Genomic DNA, 23,249 nt, shown 5'->3' with positions numbered 1-23,249 from the left:
CTTCTCAAACTCAAAATCAAAACACCAAACTTAAAACACCTAAAAGGTGTTTTGAAATAAGTGTTGTGTTTTTGGTTTGAGGATGATTTAGCTCAAAAATATCATGGTTTCCAAACGCATGGTGTTTTGTTTTTGGCAAAAACACCATGAAAATAAGTAAAACACAATTGTATCCAAACGGAGCCTTACTTATCGGATATGTGGGGTTGCCAAATTTTTTCTTTCTTTCTTTCGTTTTGTTTAATAATGAAACTCTGAGAATCAAACCCAAGACAATGGGAGCCATATTTATACATCCTACCAATCTAGGCCGCCTGTAGTGATTGCGAATGACTTTCTTATTAGCATAATATCTAGTATCAATTGCATGTATTAGGAAAAAGAAGCACAAGTTCACATCACTTATAAGTAGTATGATATTCAAACACACCCATATTCATTTTTCGTGGACGCAAAACACTTATATAAACCTGATCGAATTGCTTTTTGACACTGGAAAAGATCCAAATTTAGATCAAAATACGTACTGTATCGCGAGCCAGCAAGAGCATTTTGCATGAAGAATAAAAGAGTAAGAGCAGAGGGAAAAAAAAAAACCCAGAATCTGAATAACAGAGCCATTGACATTCACGAAGCTACCAACTATTTGATGAAGAGGATGGATACAATTATGCTTGAAGTTAGTCACTTATAGGCATTGGCTAAGATTCTCATAATGAGAACGAGTCTACTCCATTATGATTGGTGACTACACAATTGAGCAAGAATGTTGATAACAATTAAATTTTGCAAAATTATCTGATGATCAATGGAAGATCCTTTGACATTCTGTGGTGGAAAACGTCATATCTAGAAATTAATACGCCCGAAAATTGTTCTCCTATCTCCGAAACCGTGAAGCTTCTGCTACTCATTTCGAATTGCTGCAATTTTTCTTGATAAAAAATATTTCAAATAGCTAAAGGCTGGAGATTTCAACTCCTCGTTAACAAAGAATTATCTGAGACCAATTCTGAGCGACAAAACCACGTAGAATTAGTGTAGCTGGTTCTTAGTTTGCTATAATTTCTCGTACAACTCAGAAAGGTATTTTACGGCCTTCAATTTTTGGTAATCCGACTAATACTCTACAATCGTTAACAATGATAAAAATACCCAAAAATTCATGAATTAGTATCAAGCTAGCAATACCACGTCATTTGATGCAAAGATCAATTTAGACCTTGTTAAGTTTCCTCCAATTAATGTATCAAAACTATAAAGTCATGTTGAACTTTGAGAGTTAAAGTTTTATATTCTAATGTAGTTTTAAGGATTGAACGCCATTTTTATAGGCTAAATTCGGACACAATCACAAGTATTTGTTCTATTTTAAATTTATATCTAAATAGAATTTGAAATCAGAGTTACTCTAATAAACAAAATTAGTAATACTAGTCATTGGGGATTATAACTTTATACTATAGTAGACCTCTTTTATGGAGTGTTCTTTAGGTGTTAGTAAAATCATCGCTATTACTAATTTCGTTTATACATTATTTATTGGGAAAAAAAAATACATCTCCCGCCAAAACACTCCCACCAAGCCTGCACGTTCTCCTTTCCCAAGCGCAAGTTAGCATTAGCCCTAAGGAAATATAAAAACGCCTCTCCGTCTCCCCACTTCAAATCCTCACTCTCTCTGCCGCTTTCTCTCCTTCCGAAATCGACGAACGATGCGATCTCGATTCCTTAACACCGACTACTTCTTCTCCGCTCAATCCCAATTCGAAACCCTAAAAAGCTTCAATATCCTCAGTCTCTCTCCTCCTCCTCCTCTCTCGCCTCCCGATCCTCAGCTCGAGCTCGATTTTCCCTTCTCCGATCTCAAATCCGACCTCAGTTCGGAGGTCGATCGGTTCCCTTTCGCCTCCGCACTCTCCGATTTCCTAGCAGATGTCGTTCCTCAGTTCATCCCCCATGAGATCGCGACGGAGGTGAGTCGTCGATTTCTGTGCGTTTTTGTGGTATTTTGTGATCAGTAGTGTGATTTTTCACTGGTTTTTTTTTCGTTTCATCGTTTGAACAGGAGGAAAATTTGGGGAATATCGGATCTGGAGCTAGAGAGGTAGTTAATTTGTGGTTTCACAAGTTCGTTTGGTATATATTTTAATCTGGTGTTAATCTGCAGCAGAGACTGCTGGAGTCTCTTCATGAAGAGGAGTTTAGATCCTATTCACCCGAAATCAGAGTTCCAGAGGTAAATTTCAGGCTTTAGTTTTACTTTGTTAGAATATTTTTGTCGAGATTTCCTTTTTTAATACTTTTATTTTGGTGATAGGGGAACGAACGGATGAAGAAACTCCAGTTTGAAATAATAGAGGAGTTTCCATTGGTAAGAGGAGTTTGCATTTAGTTGATTTGTGTTCTTTTCACACAGTGAACACACACTAGATAATACGCTTCGAAGTTCCTTGTGTTAAGATACCTTCGGTAAGTTTTATTTTTATTTTTATTTTTTACCTCACTGAAATTAATTAGATACTTGACATTTTTAAAACCTTGTTATTTTCTTGGTTTAAATTGAGGAGAAATATCTATATAAATTCTCTTTGGGAAAATTTAGGCTTGAATTTGGTTAATTTGTAGTTTAGCTGGTAGTCTAAAGTGCATTGAACCAATGTGGCTAATGGAGTGGTTGGGTCATTGCTGGCGAGAGGGTGGAAGTGGACTGCCTTATTAACAAATATTGTATTGTCTCTAATTGAATGTCAGTCTAATGTTGCTGATAATGTGACCACAGTTACTTGTATGAATCTTTTGAGCTAAAATATATTGAAAAGAATAGTTTGCTTAAACTACACGACAGTGATAGTTCTCATGTTTATCATCATCATCATCACCATCATTATTATTTGTGAATAGCTCGATTAACAGTAGATTCACCTCTTTTTAAGCCTTTGTTGTATGTTCTTTTACGTCATAATCCTTTTCTTTATAGGACACTGTTGAGATTGATATGGGAGTGACTGTCACATATCCTTACGAGGTTGTAAAATCAATATGTTCAGTGGAAGTTATTCCTGATTGCTTGGCTATGGATGATGACAGTGCAGCACCTAAAAAAACACCAAAACGCACTGTCATTGTGCCTGAATTTGAAGTCAATGAGATAGGTTATGGTCATGAAAGAGCTCCATCCATTGAAGAGGCTTTCAGTGCTCTACTTCCTCATATAGAACCCCAGCATGGTGTACATAGTGATGAATTGGTAATTAATGTAAAGGAATTTCTGGAATCCAGTAATATCGATATTTTGGATCATTTTTCAATGAATGCTTCATCTGAAACATGCCTCAAGGATGAACCTGTATGCCTCAACTCTGTTTTAGAGATGAACGTCATAGACCTCAATGGTAATATGGTTCTCGAGGAGAATTCAACTATCTATCCTATGGCATTGGCTGGAGATTGCTCTTATATGCCATGCCCAGTTTTTTTTCAGGAAGTACAGATCCTTGATATTTCTTCTGTTCATATGTTCGACCAGTTTAGTGGTTCACAAGCAACTGAGTTGCCTGATATCTCTGACGAAATGTTCAAATATGACATAGATTCTGTTGGGAGCTTTTATGAAGCGATGGTCAGTTCTGAGCTAGCATTGGTAGATGATACATTCAAGTCATTGCCAGTCCCTCTTTTTTCTGATAATAAAGATATGAAATTGCACAGCAGAATTTTTGAGAATGTTTTACATGTTCTAAAGCCACATGCATCCACTGCAACAGATGACTTATACTTAGACTGGCATCCAGTGACTGAAGGGATATGCACTCGTGAGATCTGTTCAACTTACATATGCATGCTGTACGAGGTAAGTTTCTCTTCTATGGACTCTGAGCTGCAGTCCAGTAATGAAGATGTGTTCTATTTCAACTTAGACTTTATAGATGGTTCTCCAGAAAGGTTAAGAATCTTCGAACGCAAGGAAATAATTACCGAGCTTCATGGGATTATCCCTCAGGCTAATGATGCATATGTGAAAGCTGCTGACAGTCAGGTTCTAAAAGATGGTGTTAGCAATAACCTGAATGTAAAGAAGTTGCCAACAGGAAATTCAGAAAAGGTTGCTTCTTTATTTGAGTCTATGTCACAATCAAATGATCTCGACTTTTTCTTGGGTGCACGAAGAGGAACTTTTAGGAAGAGCTGTAGTGGTGAACCACTGAAGGAAGGCAGCAGTAAAGTTACCCCTCCTACTGCTTCCTTGAAAGAACCATCTCAACCATCTTCTCTTCCTGATGTACATTTGGAGCAGTGGAATATCGAGGTTCATCATGTCAGCCTATCAGATCACACTTTAGGCCTTATTGATAATATCCAGAAGAGCTATCTAGCCATTTTGAACTATGGAACAGATTTAAGAAGCAATACTCTTTTGGCACCAGAGGACGATCTTAAATTTATAGGTTTATCAAAGGAAAAGCTGCTGGAGCTTATTACTGAGAAAAGTAGGAGGCAATTCACTTCAGGCTGTACAGATGAAACTTTCACAGGATTACTTGCATTGTATGCAATTAAGCAGTTGGCATTTTTGCTGTGTTTGTTTGGCATTCACACTGCTCACTTATACATAAGCAATTTGACACAGTGCTCACTTATACATAAGCAATTTGACAAGACAGACAGTTTGGCAATAAAATTGAGACCCTTGGAGTCCTTGATTGAAGATGCACGCCAGAAATCTGACAGACATCTAATTGAATCACATTCATCACTCTCTCTCATTGAAGGCATTCTAAAATTCAACACATCTCAAAATAGTAAAATACTCATCATAGCTGAAAGATTGTTTTGGTTACCACTGAATCAGAAGCTAACTAGTATGAAGGTAAAGCTTCATGAAGTAACCCAGGCCTATAAATTCACTAATCAACTTGATACAGCGGACTTCATCAGATTTACGAACCACATACTGGAAGTTCTACTACACTCAGACTGCCTGCTGATTTCTCATGAGTAAGTTCCGAAGGCTATACTCAGGTCTTATAAAGTTTGTGTTTTTTCCTGCAAGAAACCAGTTTCTTTGCAAAAGTAGTTCCCAAACTTGAAATATGAGAACTGCACTTTTTCTGCTAAGGTCACAAGAGCATTTCCATTGTTTAATAAACTCTTCATTTTTCCTATTATGTATATTTCAAACTTGTTGCATTCAAAGTTATTTTGAACACTTTGGTCGATATATATCTTGAAGTTGAGCATTAGAAGGTGTGCGGGCTAAATATTTAAGTGAAGACAACCTTAAATACAAGGGAAAAACTACTAAACGATGCATTGGTACGAGTAGAAAGTGTCTTCTTTATCTTTTGCATAAAAGGTGTTTTACAAATATACCCCTCAAATCTTCTATATTTGCAAGTTTACACTCCAAATATTGGTATTTGCAAAATTACCCTCCACATCTCTTACATTGTGTTTTCCTGCCTCCAACTTAGCAATATTGGTTGCTAAATAGGGGAATGACAAATTTTTTGAATAACTTCCTACAGGTTTGCAATATTTTCTGTTTAAAACTAATACTGTAAAGTGAGAGAAGTAGAAAAATTCAATGTGAGAGAATTGGAGTGTAATTTTGCAAATACCAAGATTTGGGGGTTAAATTTGAATATATGGTAGATATGAGGGGTATATATGCAGAAACCCCTCACTTATAATAACATTAGTTTCATGTGACGTCCTTTTTGCATCTAGTAAGATGACTGTGGATTAAGTCCACATCATTTTAATACTAGTATAGGTATTTGTGGAAATGGGAAATATTAATTACTACCAAAATATTATATATTTCTAAGTATGCTTCAGTATAATGTAGTTCTCTTTGTGTTATAGAGATCAAATTACACCACAAAAGTATGAGACATGTTAATCCCAGGGAATTTACATACCAATCAACTACTGTATACTATACATAATTTACTCAAAGAGAATGATTCCTTATTTGAGGTAATGTTGTTAACTCTGACGAAAAAATACATGCAAGTTTCCTTTCTAGTTCCTTGTTATTATAGTATAATCAATTCATAATTAGATTCTGTAGTGTGCTTTTTTATTATATCTTTTTCATTTTTTTTTAATTTACTCATGAAAGAACTCATGCATGATCTTATCAGAGAATTTCACATAATAATGTATGCAGCCTAACCCATGATATATGATATAATATTTTATGCAGGACTGTACCTCTCTTGATGGTCTGTTTCAAAGATGTAAAAGTTGTAATTAATAAGATTGTATCTTATTCATGCTTGCTATCCTTTCATACTCTTTTATTTTCATTCTACTTGATATATATTTTGCAAAAGCTTAAATTGTGCAGTGAGCTACACTTTCATGAATAAATGCTTACATGTCTTAATTTTATGTTCACTAGGAATGTCACGGATTCATTCCCCTTTGACAAGTTCAGCATTATCTTGGAATATGGAGGTTCATATATATCATCTACAGTATCCTCTATCACTCCGAAGTTACATGCTCCTCAAATTCACTTCCTCAAAGTTCGTGTGGAAAATAATAATATGCACAAAGCATTTTGGGAAGGTTTTGATGTGCCCCATCATCTGGCTGTGGTAATTCTATTTCTTGTTGCACAGTTGTTCCTGGGTTAATTAAAAGCGGCCTTAAAGTAGCTGTAATGTTTGGTTATGCCGCTTTGTAGTTAATCTAGGAGTACTCCTATACATAGTATGCTTTAGTTTCTGTTGATATTAATTCTGTGGGAAACCAGAGACTCTATCTAGAACTCTATTGATCTCTTATATTTATACTAAGAGCAAATAAACATGTGTTACATATTATTGGGAATATGCTAAACATATTCTTAGCATATTCCTTTATTCTCTCAATTACATCCCTAATATCTCTCAGCCACATATTCCTAATATATTATTCCTAATATAATTATTATAGATCTCCATAATATATTCATTAAGAGTTTCTACCAGGTCTTCTAATCGGTTTAAAACGTTAGACATAAGTTCGGACAAATGAATCAATGTTTCTTTAAACTCTGAAACAAGTGTATGCGCAAGTGCGTGCATGTATGTCATTAGAATCAAATGCTGCGTCAGCAATTCATGAAGAATATGCTTGTGAATATCTTTTCAGTTTTCACGGTCCAGGCTGTGAAAGCCAGCATGATTATTGCTTACAGTTCAACATACTGCTTGAGTTGTAGTAATGCCTGTTTAAATTAGACAGTTCTCAATGTGATAAAACATCAAGCTTATCCTTTTTCAGATAAACTACATTAAAAGTGAACAATAAAGAGCAGAAAAAATAATGTGACATTGAAAGTGCTGATGTTCACTTTTGTGTTCATATCATTGGTCTACAAGTTGCAACTGAGATATACAGATAAATTTGTCAGTTAATTGTTTTCTCATTCTGAAAGACCACAACTGGTCTTCCTAGCGAACTAACTACAATGATTGGCTCTGTTGGTGACATTTAGAAAATTGTAATCATTTAACTTCAATTTACTTTGTTTGATTAGTCCTTGTTACATTGTGCATTATCATTAATACTCAATATGCAAGGTTAAACGTATTAGGTATTTTTAAGCTGTTTAATCTTCACCACTTTTCTTAGATATCGCTTCCTTCCCCTTTTAATTATCAGGAAGGAGCCTCACAATCTATTCCAAGTCTGCAAGGGATCTTGAACAAGGAACAGATTGAAGAATTACTAAGTTTTGTTCCTATCGGGAAGAGTAGCTGCTTTTCTTCTGAAGCTGAAAATCATACAGATGCCTCCCATGAAACTAACTGTTCTATGAGCACGTCACATTCACTAAACTCGAAGAAAATAAATCCAAACGAACCTTCCTCGCCTGATGTAGTCATTGTTGTCAATACTCAAAATTTTGAGAAAAAAATGCTGATATCTCGAAGAAGTTCGTACCAAAAGATCCTGGCGCTAGAAAAAGATGGTGTACAAGTTGTAGAACGAGAGATTAATCTTCCTTTGGACCTTATCTTCAGTGCTGCTGTCTGTCTGGTTTGGTATGAAACTAGAAACCTGGGGGACAACATGACATCAACACAATCTATACCCATGTTCATGGAGACAATTGCAACCAACATTCTGATGTCGCTCAGTTTTTCTTTCAGTGGCTGCATACTGGTAACAATACTTTCTGACTTTCTTTAAATTTTGATTTCTCCTCTTGATATTGTCCTTAAATTGAACAAATGAACCTCTTCAATTCTATTTGTGATAGTGGCTGAAATGTTCTAAATTTTAGAATTAAATTTCCCTTCTTTCATTACTGTAGAATTTAGTATAATTAGCAAGAGTAGCTGCCCTCAAATATCTTGCAGAATGTATTATAATCTTTTTATTATAGTGCTTAAACTTAATCGAAGAGTAATTGATAAGGGGTTCGATCTTGCTATAGAATCCTCATTGTTAATTATAATATCTTCGGAAGCTGATGCAAATAAACTATTAAAAAAAACATCAATAAGAGTATCTGAATTGCTTTCAGCACCTCATCGTGAATCATAACACTCTTGAAAACTGAATGTATAAACATCATGACTTCCACAAGTCTCGTTATTGTAACAGTTTTCTAATGAATAGTAGTAAACTGCTTGACTACTACAATTTTTTTTTAACTTTAAACTTTTCAATTTGTTCCCATGATAAGGTAAACTGTTGAGCTAAATGGCGACACCTTTCTCAGTAAATCCACATAAAAGAGCAGGATTTTGTGTCTTTTGATTTCATACATACATACATGCATGCATATACATATACATACGTATATAGTATATACAAACACACACACGCACACATACAGAGTGCCACCTGTAACCTCTCTTTGTATGGATAAATTTTTTCCCCCAGATCTTCGAGGGAGAAACCTGCTTTCTATCAGCTGTAATGGAATCGTCTGATGCACTTTATGCTGCAGCAGCTACCCTTGATTTGAACTTGCAGCTATTTTGCTCATATACACCCGAGTCAACTGAAGAAATAATTCTGGGCTGCATTGGGAATGCCAGCAAGTTAGATAGAGGCATTTTTCCAACAATGCCTGAATCGGAAACTATTGGTGAATCATTTCTTACAAAGTTTCCTTCTATAAATCCACTCTCAGCACATGCGATTATTAACTCTGGAGGCATGCTTATAGAGTTTCTGGAATGGTCACAAAAGCGCAGAATTCAGGCTATTGGGAAGTATCATGTACCTGGTGAAAGTATGCATCTTTTTGATGCTCTGTGCAGATATGGTGAGATGGGGGAGTCTAAATCTGTAATGACAGAGTGTTCCTCCATAGATTCAGATATTACTAGTGCAAAACTTCAATCAGGGAGAAAAAGGCAGAAAAGTGTAGTGAGTTCCAACAACCTATATATGCCTGTGGATGACTTCGTTCATGTTGAGCCACTAAATCCAACAAAGGAAAGAATGCAAGAGTTGCCGCGAGCATCTCAGCCATATCAATTGAGAGATTTCTTCCATCTACAGGATTTGAAGAAAACTAAGAGCAACCAGTTATTTGCAACCGATGGAGTTTTACCCAAAATGGGAGTAACGGATACTTCAAGAATAAATAATTCTGATATTGATGGAACAGTTAGTTACAGGCATGAAAAGGAAAATTTCACTCCTGAGGTCATTGATCATAGCTCCACATACTTGGATGGGCTTGGTGAAGTTTTTGCTAAAAAGCAAGCGTACAATTCAAGGGTAAGTAATCCTGAGAGTTATAATACTGTCGGTTGCGGGAATCCCAAGGGAAATTTTGGCAGTGAATTCATAGATAACAACTCCAATTTCCTGGATGAGAATTATCCTTCAATCCTGAGCAGTATAACTTTATTTGGGGAACCAGAACCAGCAAGCGAACCAGAAGTCTTGAGGAATCTGCATGACAGCAGGCTAGCATTTAACCATGTGCTACGCCGGACTTTCCCAACATCTAAAGAGATTGAGTCTGACAGAGATAGTTGGATTTCTGTAAAGGATAGGGCTCAGATATTAGATGGGAAAAAAACTAGGCACAAATTTTCATACTCTAGCAAAAACGACTCTCCTATGAAACGCCAGCGGGAGTATTCAAGAGAGAATCCCAAATGCAAAAGGAATGCTCTTGGATTATTAAGTGAAGAAAAATCACCACTTTTTGTTGGAAAACCACACTCAAAGGCAATTCAGTCATCGAGAATGCAGCATGGGTTGCAGCGAACTACAGAATTTCTTCAAAGTGCCAAGGACAAGAGAGAAGTGTGTCAGCAAACACTTACTTGCAACACCTGTCTCACTTGTCCAGGAAGCTCTAGAAGTACTGGGAAATCTTATAAGAAACGGAGCCCATCCATAATTGAGAGTTTTAAGTACAAAGGAAGTAGCCAAGCACCAGAAAGCATCAGGAAATGGAGAAAAGGGGGAAGAGTACAGGATAATTCTCTCTCTGAGGAAAAGAAAGAGACTGACTCCATTATTCCGCCAACATGGACCCCAGTTGACAAGAGAGCAAGACAGGTAGATGTCTGTTATTTGAAAATTTTATAGTTTCTTTAATGTGAGGAGAATCTCATTTACGTTAACACTGCAGAATCTTTCGTTCAGAAGGTCTGGGAATGAAAAACAAAGCAAGCTGGTCTGGAGAAACAGATACAGCCCTGGCTCAAGTTTTATTTTGAGAAAAAGAAGCAGAGATGTAATGTAGGTTTGTTTTCCTGACATTACTGGTGTTGTCCTAATGTAAGAAACACCCCAACCCAAAAAAAAGTCCTGAAAACCAATAAAAAAATCAATTGGAGAAACTGATCCAGAGGACATGTATAAGCATCGGCCACCATACCTCACAATCTTCTCTGACAAATAACTTACTTACAGGGCATTTGTTATTGTTTGATACCAAAATCTTGTATCAGGTGCTAATGGAAGCTTATTGTCCAGGCATTCGGCTGGGAGAAACAGGTTTTTACTTGTAAAAAAGAAACATGGCTATACATTTATCTCAAATTTTTGAAAATGAAAATGTAGGTTTCTCATATCCACTTCATCAAAATGAAATGACCGTAATGCACTCATTTAACAGAAGGAAAAATATATCACCCAGATGAAAGAAGAAAGTAAAAAAATTGATTTTGGATGTATATGTCATATTTCTTTTCTGGCAGCTAATACTAATTGTGCAAGTCCTGTCTGCCGTCTGGTACACCCAATTGCTTGCCTATACAAAATCCCCTTCTGAGATGTGCTGACATAGAAAAAGCTAGTTCTTCATAGCATTTTTAAGAGTGCGGATCCTTATTACAAGTTGTTGTCTTTCACCTTCCACTTCTGCAAACTTTAAGCTCATCTCCGAATATCTTTGTTGCATTTCTTTCAGTTCTGCCTCCATTGATTCATTTTGTTCTTTCAATTCTTCCATTTGGGATAGTACCTCAGCTAGTTTATTTTGATCGTAGGGGCATGAAGCCAACGTCTCTACTTCTGCTTTTGTATTGGCATCAAGATTTCTGCAGATGTTTTGACATTCAATGAGAATAGTAAACAATCTAGGGACTTAATTTGATAACCAAAAACATTGGAATAAGTACCAACATCATCTCTCTTATGTCAGCTAAGATTTTGGATGGTTAAAAGTTAATAACGCATTACCTTCTGAGTCTTTCATCAGTGGTATCATGTGAATGATCCACGAAATCTTCATCTTGTATAATTTTCTCCAGAAATTGACTCACATTGATGTCTAGAATATTTCTGTTTTCATCCCCAAAGCTCTTGGTATCAATGTCCTCCTGGATTATATAGGTTAGAAATGGCTAAACATTTAGCAACAAATGAAATCGTAAATTCCAGTGGTGTTGATTGCAAAAGTGATTGACAGAAAGTAGAACCTCTGTTATGTACTAACCAAATTCATGATTATATCTTGTTTCTTCTTGTATATCTCTAGCCTGTCTCAGAAAATTAACCTACCGCTTATAGAGAATGTGCAGGAGTTGGAAGAATGTGTGTGTACATGCACGTGTCAATACATCTTTGAAGCAGATATGGGTGGCGTTTCAAGATAATATTTTTGAGTACTTCCAAGTTTGACAATTGTTTGGTAGGTCTTTAACTGTGTAAAATATTAATAGAAAGATTGTACTAAAACTATCCTTCACTTGAAAGAAAATACTGATGTACAAAGAAAACATTCCATAAGAATTTCTCTGGATCTTCTTTCTTCCATCCATGTATAGGATTGCGGATCTTCAGTGGTTGATAGTTTTTCAAAATTTTATTGACTATTATCCCATATTAAATTTTAAGAGTGCTTTCTGCTACCTCTTCTCCTACATATATCACATTTATATGTAATCATCTTTATCCAAATTGTCTTGAAAATTACGCATAAATGACACAGGAGAACTGTTAAAACAAACTCACAGGTTAAAATACTTTTAAGGAAATAAACAAAATTTTTCAGTCGCCAGTTGATGCCCTTGCAATTGTTTGAATTATTTAATGATGTTAGTACATAGGATCTATAGTTATCAGTTTTGTTGTTTAGCCACGTCATTGTTATTGCTCATCAAGGCATTCTTCAATTTCATTTTTGCCTTTATAGTATAGATGTAACTAATGCAGGCCAGTTAAGACACTAGCCCAAATTGTTTTAATGACGTTAGCATATTATTTAATTTACTGCATAGCCCACCTCTTGCTTTGTGTTTAACGCTTTACATCAATGAATTGTTCAAGTTTAGTTGTTCTCTTTCATAACCTGCAATTAACTTTGCAACCAGATACAAACAATTAAACTGAAGGCGAAGGCCTTTTTTTTTTTTTTTTTTTTTTTTTTTTTGGGGGGGGGGGGCTCGGGGGTGTTAGGTGTCTGTATGGGAATGTGCTGCGTTTATGTTTCTTCTGTAAGTTTGTGGCATGTGTCTTCTGCAGGCGTATGGGGGGGGCCGTGGGGGTGTTTTGTCAATCCATAGTTGGATATTAGGATTGTACTATGTGCATTTGTGTGCAAGCATGTTTTGTTGGGGGGGGGAGGATGCACATTTCTTATGCAGCCCATAGAGACCTTGAATGAATTCAAGCTCGAGTCCACCCTGTGCTACAATGGTCCATCCTACGGAAATTCACTTCATCAATATTACTTTCCAGTGTATGAAATTCTTAGAGATCAGCAAAGGAAATATTTGGACAGGTTCTATGCTATGACTTCTGAACGTGTAAAATGAACAGTCATAGCATGTAGATACGCTGTTAAAATATGTGGTTAAAAGCATGCATATAGGAGATTCATTTCTTATAGATATGTGGTTAAAAGCATTCAAAATATCTTATATATGCTTTCCAGCATGTAAAACGGGATCATGATATTATAATATCTTATAATACACCCTCCGCACTCTCAATGTTGTGTATGCATGCGTGATGCATATCTTTTGTTGTGTCTTTGCACATATATGCATGCAGAGTCATGGCTTTGTTAAAGCACCAGTATCTAAAACCTGAAGAAAAATAAAGAGTTGAACATGTCTAATCTGGGAGGAGGAGAAGCTTACATCAAAAGGTTCAGAATTCTCGTGTAAGGAGCGATGAGCTGCTTGGAAAGAGCCTCTACTCTTGTATATCATTGGGGTTCCTTCTGCGACCATTCCTCTTACATTTTTTCCCTTGAACCTTTTCTCTATAGTTGCAATTACGTCAACTTCCTTACTAAGATCTCCTCTTAGTAGAAAGATTAGCTCCCTCAGGTTCTCTTTTTCTAACTCATCATCAGAGAAGCCAATCTTTAAATCAGTATTTTGTGTCATTAGGGTTTGTACCTTCAAGTTTAAGGCCTTCATTGTGACTTCTTGTTCATCCTTCAAATGCCTCAAAGCATTTAACTCCTCCAATAAGTTTGCTGCTTCCTCCCTTAGCAGAGAAAGTTCTTTCTCAAGCACATCCCTCTCCAAGTTTCTTTCTTGTAACTGCAGTTCAACTTCTTTAGTGGATGTCCTTAGTTTTGTCACCTCAGCTACCTGCTTTTCCTTCTGGTCTATTTGTTCAGAAAGATAATGTTTCTCTCTTGAGAGCTGTTCCATCTCTGCTTTAAGAATAGACATTTCTTCTCTGGTGGCCTTTTGCGTTGCTTCCTCAGATTGCTTTTGCTTATCAAGCTCCTCCCTTTTATCTTTAAGTTCTAATACTAGTCTATCTACTTCTTTTGTTTTGAAATCTACAAGGCTAAGCAGCTGTTGACAGTTTACTCGGTGTTGGAGCTGCAATGATGAAAGTTCCTCATTTTTTTCCTCTAACAATGCCTCCATATGGCATTTCTCCATACGTAATGCTCTAGATTCATCTAGCGTCTTCATTACCAAATCTTCATTTGCACAAAATGTGGTCGATATTTGAGAAGAAAGCCTTTTAAATTCTCCCTGAAGCTGCTCAACAGTGTTGGCATTTTTCCACCTCGTCTTTCTCAGTTCTTCCTCTGCCTGTATGGCCCTTTGCTCTTCCTCAACTTTGCCCCTTACCAGATTTGCTAGATTAGCTTCATATTCCTCAGATTGTTTCTCAAGTTCTTTTTCCAGATTCTCAACATGGGATTCAAGATCATTGATGATGGATAAATGTGCTGAACACTCATACTGCATTCTTAGCTGTTCTCGTAGCTGGATTTGCTCCAGTCTTGAAGAGATATCATGGTTTTCTTGTTTCAGAATCTCATAATCCAGTGCAAGCTGTTCCAGTTGCATTTCTAGGTCCTCACGATCTTTTTTATACAATTCTAGTTCACTGGTCAGGTCTAAAATTCTTTGCTCTTGTGAATATGCTACTTTGATATTATCATGTTCCTTAACTAGTATATCCAATTCACATTGTTCTTCCTCATTGTCTGAAGTTGTCTCAAGTAATTCTTGCTTATCTTCCGAATTTCTCAAATGTGACAATTGCTTTTGGCATTCTGTTCCTTGGGAATCCTGATTATAGCATATTTCGCTCTTTTTTTGGTCCAGCAGTTCCTCAAGATCTCTGACAGCAAATATCAACTCAGAGTTTGATTCTTGTGTCTTCTGCAATTGTAACCTAAGATTAGCGTTCAAATTTTTCTCATGATCTAATTCTTCTTTCATTTCTTGTAGCATGGACCATGGGTTTTTAGTCCCAAACTGCAAAATAGCTGAAGCATTCTCATCATCGTCTGCTCTTTTATTGGAGGCCTTAAGTTTGTCGTATTCTTTTCTAAGTGTGTCTCTCTCCTCCATTACGCTACTTAATTCCCTTGAAAGATCTTGTCCTCGCCTGCTTTCCTTCATAACCTGCTTTCTAAGTGTCTGCAGCTCCAGCTCTGATACTTCTAATTGCCTTGCCAAATCATCAAAATCACATTTTTGCTTCTCAAGCTCCTGAACTATTTGTAGATCCAGCAATGCTTCTATCCAGTTCTATGCTCACAGACCAATCAGTATTTTGAGGGGTATCACTGTTGCTGAGGGGTGATAGCACGCTCGCATTTTCCTGATGGACAGTGCATTTCTTGATTCCATTCTCTTTTGGTGTATATTGTCCTGAACTGCTCTCTGAACCTGATGCTGATACACCATCAAAGCTACTAGATTTTCCAAGGTCGCCACTTGAATCGCCATGGCTAGGCATATTTCTGCTGGAATGGAACTTAACCAGTGCCTTGCTATTTATAAAGGATCCTTCCTGCCAAATGATTGAATGCACATTTCAATTAGTCATTGCGTGTGAGTTATCAACCTCCCCGGTTGGAGAATTTTCTTAATCAAGCATATACTCCTTAATTGTAAATTGTTTATTGTCCTCGCTATCACAATGAGCGACATGTAGGATCTATCAGTTTGGCATTCAAGCAAACATACACAAATAGCTCTATTTACGGTTTCTTTTGTCGTTTTCTGTTGCAACAGTACGAGAAAACTTAGGATTGCTTGTTTATTTAAGAGAGGATAATACAATTAACAAATTGCGCCTCATTGGCAAATTATGAGTTTGTTAATATACATTTTAGACACCATTCATTTTGTGTGTGTGTGTGTGCGTATGTGCACATTCTTGCAGGGATGTCTGTGTCTGTGTGGGGTGTTTTCTTCTTTTATGGGGGAGGGGTTGTTGGAGTGATGAGCTGTCATAATAAAACCTGGAGAAGTGTTAAGGACACATCACCAGTCATTATGGTTCTTGAGTATAATATTTCCAAGGAAATCAGTGAAGCAAAAGCGGGTGGGTTAAACTTGAGAGGTAACTTATGAAGTTAAAGGAGAAATTTAATAAGACGTTGTCTAATAACCTGGCAAGCACTGTTGATTAAAATGTGGAGAAGTTAAAAACATGTCCACAATATGAGTGCAACGGATAATAAAGAATGGGGCGATGTAAGAAGTTAAAGTAGCTTCAATTGAAAATAAGATGAGATGACTTTCTAAGATGGTTTATTCCTAAAAAGAAGTCATCAGGACACCAGCAAGTCATGTGATTGAATTTAGTTGGATGTTATGTTGAGCCTGTTTCTGCTGCAGAAATTTGTAGCTGTTGTTTCTTATACATGTTCAGTAACCTCCCAGAGAACTAGTAATTTGATGGATTTCATTTAGAGAAAAAGGAATGATATGAAGTATTTGAGTTTAATTTGTAGAATGTTGGAGAATCCTTTCAGAACTAGGTTGTATTGTCATGTAGAACAAATTAAGAATTGGTAGCTCTTATACAAGGATCCAATGCGGGAAGCAGATAGTATAATATGAAGGTCCAATTTTCAGAAAATCAGCACTTGAGTACTCTAATCCCTAATGTAAGTAGATCATAAAGATGGTTCTATTTTTTTTATTGAAATTCGGTAACATATTTTTATTTTGAATGATAAATCCATTTATCAGATTTTTGTATATGTGTGATCATATTTACACCGTTTAGCCAAGTGATTATATGCTAGTAGAAATGCTAAACAAAGATTCCATGAGATATGTCATCTAAAAGGTAACTGTTCTTACTTCAGCTGCATTTATATCATTTGTACCAGTATCAGCTTTGCCACCTTCTTCATTCTCTGGATTGCTTAACTGGCTCTTCAGTGTAATTCTCGGTGATTTTGCAAAGTTGCCTTTGTTTTCATTACCTTCTTTTGGGGTTTCTCCATTTTCTACAGCTTCTCTGAAGATCGAAAGAGTCAATTAGAACTTACCAAGCTACTAAGAAGAAATCAGATTACAAGATAAGTAGCAATGCTTGTTTCTTTTTTCTGAGATATAGAATTGAAATTTTACCTTCCTTGGGCATCATTCTGTACCCTCTGTATGGTTACCTGCCAGTTGAAATCAAATAATCAGGAAACGAATTAATAAAATTACATGCGAAGTCACCGATCACATGAAATTACTGGCAATTACTTTTATAACATTATGTTGTATCATGTTGTAATATGATAATAATATCGGCATTTACTATATGCATTGAGGGATGGAGAGCAGGTGAGAAAACTGTGATTTCTAGGAAAACACATTAACACACAACACATGGGATTTCAATGCCATAAATTCAAAAAAGAAAGAATGCTCACATGCAGGATGGCTCCATTATTTGAATCTTGCAGAGGGAGAGAAACTGAGGTAGGTTTGTACACCTCAGCATACTCTGCCAAATTAACATTGATTTCTCCTAATACCCCTGTTTTCGCCTGTCCCTGCAGGAAACATGAACGAGGTCATCATCATCAATCTCTGAAACAAGAACACAAGATCAAATCACAAATTTTGCGCATTGATCCCTTCACACGTACAGTTGCAGAAACAATGAACTGGTAAACTTTATCACTGATCTTCCCAGTTTTCTGATCCTGGGTGAGCTTCACCGTTTCATACATTGGATTCAACCATCGACACTCTCCATTAACAACTGCGATCTTCTCTGATCTCAAGCTAGGCTTTCCGATATCCACGGGGACCAAAGTTACCATCACTGCTTCCCATCCTTTTCCAGGCACCTGAAGAACACGAGGTAACAAATTCCTTATTCCCCAAAATGTCAGCATTGTGAGATTCATCTATCTGCTTAGAGTTAAACGGTTACCTGGGTTGCTTTGAACTGCAATTTGAACATAGCTTTGATCTTGTTCTTCTCGCTCCTCCATCTTGCTGCCCTGAACATCTTTCAAGCTTTGGTTTAGATTGGTACATATAGAAACAGAGAGATGGGGGAGGAGGAGGAGAACAAAGCTAGCAGATCTGAGGTCACTCGCTTCCTGCGTTCCCCCCTCCCTCTCCCTGTAGTGCAGGAGCCAGAGTCCTTTATTTTTAATCTTTAGGGGGGTAAAAATAATGGTCAGCTGAAAATTTAAGAAGCTTCTCTGCAATAATTTAAGTACAAAATTGAAGCTAAGCTTTAGATTATGGAGAGAGATGGTGAGAGGTGGGGTCTGCTGGTGAGAGAGAGAGATTGATATTAAAATCTCAGCTGGTGGGTTGCTTGATGCTCACAGCAGCGAAGGGGTCGTTGAAAGGGGAGAGAAGTGAATAGGGGTTCGTTTGGATGAGCTCGGGAGTACCTGTTGTCTTTTGAATTTTAAAAGGGATTGATGTACTCGGTCCTGCTGAGTAAAAAAAAAACCCAACGTGGCCTCTGGCCCTTGCGCATGTGGGATTCGGTTCCCTGTGCTCTGTGGTTGTAGTCATTGATCAAGTACACTACAATTCTTTGTTTCTTCTTTTATTATTTCCAGATCCTAATTTGGAGTCATCGTTGAGGCTTTCATTACATTTTTTTTAGATATTAGTCCCTTAAGCTTGAATATTTTGAAATTAGTCCCTTAAATCAATGATATTGCCATTAGGTTCCCCAATTCTTATAGGTTGTTTCAAGATTAGTCTCTAAAATCATTGTAATTGTTACGGGCAATTTTAATTAGTTCTTTTAAAAATTTTAACGAATTAAGGGACTAATTTTGAAATATTAAAGATTCAAGAATAATAACTTAATTTCTAATTGTTTCTCTGGTTACGATATTGGTCTTCACTGTCAATGCAATTGCTAAACTGAATCATTGTTTGAAAAAAGATTTGCAGTCAATTTGGTCACTTGTTTTTATTTTCCCCGGTAAAAAGTGAATTTTTTTGCTACTATGGTTAGTGCAAAACAAATAATTGTAGTTAAACTACAACTGCATTTTCGTTATAATTTTCTGCATACCAAACGAAACTTGTACATGCAACAAAATAATGAAACAGAAGGCTTTTCCGTTTGCATCGCCAGTGTCGGTACTGAGAAAGCTTCAGCCCGAACTCGTAAAGAACAAGAAAGTTTTTTGGCTAAAAATGATGAGGTTTGGTTTTTTTTTTTTTCCCACGTGTTGAGCCCTTGGTCCCCCTCAACTCATGCTTCCACAATCACATGCATTCTGCTTCCCCAAGCCCAGTGAGCAGGATCCCTTATTTTAGAACATTGGTTTATTTTACAGCATAGGCATTTGTGTTGATTTGCTTTTGGGACCTTTTTTAATTAATTAGTTGCTTTATAACTTCTCACAGTTAGTCCTTTCACATTTGAGTAGGCTTCATTATCAACTACAAGGATTTTATTGAAGGGATAATTGCAGATAGACCCTCTTTAGTATTGCCAAGTTGCGGATAGTCTCTCTGTAGTTCTAATTGTGCAGATAGACCCCCTAAGGGAATCTTTTTTCAATCTTAAGAAAGTCAAAAAAAATTGTAGAAACGGATAGAATCTTGTAGCTCTATTGGTGCAAATAGACCTCTAGGTGCTCTTTTTTTTTTACTCTTAAAAGAAATTTTAAGAAAAAAGGTTTAACCAAGCAGATCTATTCATACATGAGAAAATAGTTGAGGATACTACATGAAGTCTATTTAGAACTTAATGAGGTCTATTCGCAACTGGCCGATATTGCAAGGAGTCTACTTACAATTAGCACTTACTTAAATAATTGAGGAATCATACTTTCTCTTCAAAATAGAAACAGCATCTTTGGTCCAATGCTTATAGAGAGCAAAATATATTTCAAAGTTTTGGTGCATCCAGATGAACAAATACTACCTGCAAGGAAGCTCTCTTCCATAGAGAATCCATTAAATAAACACGTACAATTGCAAAATCTCAGTTACAAAACATCGCCAACCTGTATGCCCTAGTACGTATGTTCTCAAAGTTTAACTTCGTATAAATACCTCTTGTCACCAACAAAATTTGAACAAAATAATTGACATGCCTCACTTGTGTTTTTCAACTGCATTATAATATAATATATATTCTTCTTGTGTCGGTCTAGTAACACGTTATTACGATGAAGATGACTCCTCAGCAATAAGAAAGCAATTTGTCTTCTGCCGTTAAAAAAAGAACCCACAACCTTTGCATTTTCTAAGATGACATTGAATTTAGTATAAAAATGCACGTATTAGGTCCCAGTAACAGCTCATCTTATACTTTTTTTCCCCCTGATAATTCATTTATTGAATTATTATTTCTCCAAGTGTCACTTGTGGGTCCACAAATAAAGGTGCACTTTTGACTCGCACTTCCCATATAAAAATGAAACTGGGCCCAACTGTAACGGCTATGGGGAATTAAAGAATAATAGGACAAGTAAAAACCCTTGACTGTTTTGGCGGCTTTAGTACAACGCTTAGTTCAAGTGGATTGTTTCTAGTAGTTATGGCTTGGTTTTCATTTGTATGGGTATCAATTAATTAAGGACAAATTTTGAAAATAGACTTTTTTAAAAATTTAATAGGCAAAATCGACCGTGTAATAATAAAATGAGCAAAATCAACCCTTTTTTGCACGGGACTGCTAGTCCCGTGCAAAAAAGGTCGCTTCCGCAAAAAAAATTCTCCGGTCCTCAACCCATCCCCTCATCCGAGCCCCCCCCCCTCTCCCTCCAATCCCCTGCTCCACCGCCTCCTCATCATCTCCACCACCATCAGCCCCGACGCCGCCGTGAGCTCAACTCCACCTCCTCCGCCAGCTCGCCGCCGCCGCTGTCCTCCGTTCCCCTCAGCCCCGACCATGCTACCACCCGCCGCCACGTCGAGCCGCGCCACCACCCAAGCCCTCCCCCGCTGTCCAGTGAAGGTGTCGGTGCTGGTGGTGCAGCAGTGCAGGGGGATTTGGGAGGAGAGTGTTGGGGGGATTTGGGGGAGGAGGGTTGATTTTGATTTTTTTAGCAGGATCGTCTTTTTTTTGGTGTGGGATTGGAGGAGAGGGAGAGAGAGAGATGGAGAGGGGATGGGTTAATGAAGGAGAGAGAGAGAGAGAGGGAATGAGGGGATGGGTTGAGGACCGGAGAATTTTTTTTTTGCGGAAGCGACCTTTTTTGCACGGGACTAGCAGTCCCGTGCAAAAAAGGGTCGATTTTGCTCATTTTATCGTTATACGGTCGATTTTGCCTATTAAATTTTAAAAAAAGTCGATTTTCAAAATTTGTCCATTAATTAATAAGTGATCGACATTTTTGAAAATTAGAAAATAGTCTGTAATATTGGAAAATTTATATATTTGGTTTTGAGGTTGACCCGTAACCAATCCCAAATTATCGACTATGCGTCTAGACAACTTACAATCTTACATCCAATTGCTTTTCTTAATAACACGAGTTGAATTCTCTCATAACCGCCTGCATGTGAATAATGGTTCCGAGTCCTAGGAAGTATCAATATGGGGCAAATGGGTAATTTATCTTCCATATTGTAAGACTCAGGTAGGGGAGGGGTATAACCAACTAAACCCAAGGGGAGGGGAAAGAGAGTGTGATGTAACTAATTGTGTTTGGATAGGCAATTAGGGGATAGAGAGGGAGGGAGAGTAATGAAACTAATTATATTTGTTTAGAGTAGAAAATAAAAAGACAAAGAAGTAATTCACTTAAAATTCAACCGCTCCCCTACCAATCAGTCCACTTTAGGAGGGTTAAACAAGTGAGAAAATTTACTTTTTTTTAACCCTCCCAATCCTCCCCCCTCACTTACTAAAAAAATATAAACAAACTCAATTTTAGGATGGTTAGCATTGTAACATCGCCAACTCCTCCCCTCCTCTCTTAAAAAAAAGCTACCCAAACCCTTAATAAGTACAATACTTATTTTTGCAGCTATATTTCCGGACACCCAAATATCCCTTGCATTCACACCCGAGGGTTAGTTTGCTTAACACTGTTACACAAATTCGGATTTAGAGGAATCCTAAGAGTTTTGTCTTTATTTCTTTTTCTTTTTCTTTTTCTTTTTTCCCCCTCTTTTTCTAATGATTAAAGCCTGCCCTTATTAACAACCTTACAAGTTACAATTGCCAAAAGGATACCGTACTGCAAAATCAGTAAATTCTTTTCTTCTTACGTACATCACCTCCTCACGAACCTTCACGTGCCGGTCCAAATTAAATGTCAGACCGAAATATTTATTTATTTAGTAGGTAAGTGGCCTTTATTAAGCTAATGATGATATAATTAAGCTGTCCCTCAGCCGAAAAGACGCATGATAACAAACCAAACGCAAAGATTCGTATTAAGGTCAGGAGGCTCATGACTATGCCTTTAAAACAAAGTTAGAAAGGTTTAATCATTACCTAAACCTACTATTTAACCAAAACTAGCTAGCTGAGGAGTGAGGTAGGGTTGAAGGACAAAGCTTGCTTATTGCTGGAATCTTACACCAAGGAAACCAACATTCCAATTTTAGCATAGGACGATAATAACACGCTCCACCTTATAATGCCTAATAATACAATATTCTTTTTTTGCATTAATGTGTCATCAGTAGACGATGGGCAGAGAACATTATGAGCTTGTTCAGTACGTAATCTCTTCTTTAAACAAAAGAAAGGTGAATTTAAAAAAGATCAGTTAGTAAACGGGATCCTCATAAAGGTTGAAGAAAAATGTACTGTGTTATTGGATAAATTATAGAGGGGAATCAATATAGATCATATACGTCGAAAATTTTACGGTCTTATCCTTTTTAATGGTATCCTAATTCTAGTGTAGTCCTAGATAGTAAATATAGATAAAGGTAAATAGAACTTTATATAATGTACACAATTCAATAGTGTCATGCGACAACATTGGACACTATGTAGCTTCACCACTGATCACATACGATGCATCTATAGCTAGCGAGATATATATGTATGTAAAATTTCTTAGTGTAATAGCACCGACCAAATAGTAACATCTCATTTTTCTTTAGCCCGCACTAATTTGAGTGATCTTCTGGATTAATATATAAAGTGTG

The 23,249-nt window shown here is 36.9% G+C and overlaps 3 protein-coding genes across 3 annotated transcripts; 1 reads left to right on the top strand and 2 right to left on the bottom strand.

The window, feature by feature from the left end:
• Positions 1,656-12,749, top strand: LOC109838339 (protein SHORTAGE IN CHIASMATA 1). The gene is made up of 11 exons (XM_020406790.1): positions 1,656-1,976; positions 2,069-2,107; positions 2,171-2,239; positions 2,321-2,374; positions 2,434-2,472; positions 2,981-4,998; positions 6,410-6,608; positions 7,660-8,163; positions 8,890-10,533; positions 10,607-10,716; positions 12,003-12,749. The coding sequence occupies exons 1-11, from the start codon at positions 1,716-1,718 to the stop codon at positions 12,100-12,102; spliced, it is 5,037 nt and encodes a 1,678-aa protein (XP_020262379.1). The 5' UTR covers positions 1,656-1,715; the 3' UTR covers positions 12,103-12,749.
• Positions 13,479-15,257, bottom strand: LOC109838338 (myosin-3-like). Its single transcript, XM_020406789.1, has one exon. The coding sequence runs from the start codon at positions 15,255-15,257 to the stop codon at positions 13,479-13,481; it is 1,779 nt and encodes a 592-aa protein (XP_020262378.1).
• Positions 15,391-18,685, bottom strand: LOC109838337. Its single transcript, XM_020406788.1, has 6 exons — positions 18,082-18,685; positions 17,792-17,995; positions 17,573-17,695; positions 17,280-17,317; positions 17,007-17,166; positions 15,391-15,702 (listed from the first exon to the last, which is right to left on the bottom strand). The coding sequence occupies exons 1-6, from the start codon at positions 18,157-18,159 to the stop codon at positions 15,391-15,393; spliced, it is 915 nt and encodes a 304-aa protein (XP_020262377.1). The 5' UTR covers positions 18,160-18,685.

This window comes from Asparagus officinalis, chromosome 4 (genome assembly GCF_001876935.1).
Source record: "Asparagus officinalis chromosome 4, Aspof.V1, whole genome shotgun sequence".
Lineage (NCBI taxonomy): Eukaryota > Viridiplantae > Streptophyta > Magnoliopsida > Asparagales > Asparagaceae > Asparagus > Asparagus officinalis.
The sequence above is the reverse complement of the archived record's forward strand: the minus strand, read 5'-3'. Positions and strand labels throughout refer to the sequence as shown.

Coding starts and splice junctions, on each gene's coding strand:
- LOC109838338 (XM_020406789.1), bottom strand. CDS start 15,257: ATGGAGGAGAGAGACACACTTAGAAAAGAATACGACAAACTTAAGGCC.
- LOC109838339 (XM_020406790.1), top strand. CDS start 1,716: ATGCGATCTCGATTCCTTAACACCGACTACTTCTTCTCCGCTCAATCC. Junction 1,977..2,068: donor CCCATGAGATCGCGACGGAG/GTGAGTCGTCGA, acceptor TCGTTTGAACAG/GAGGAAAATTTGGGGAATAT. Junction 6,609..7,659: donor TGCCCCATCATCTGGCTGTG/GTAATTCTATTT, acceptor TTTAATTATCAG/GAAGGAGCCTCACAATCTAT.
- LOC109838337 (XM_020406788.1), bottom strand. CDS start 18,159: ATGTTCAGGGCAGCAAGATGGAGGAGCGAGAAGAACAAGATCAAAGCT. Junction 17,696..17,791: donor AGTTCATTGTTTCTGCAACT/GTACGTGTGAAG, acceptor TGTTTCCTGCAG/GGACAGGCGAAAACAGGGGT. Junction 17,167..17,279: donor CAGAATGATGCCCAAGGAAG/GTAAAATTTCAA, acceptor TTCGATCTTCAG/AGAAGCTGTAGAAAATGGAG.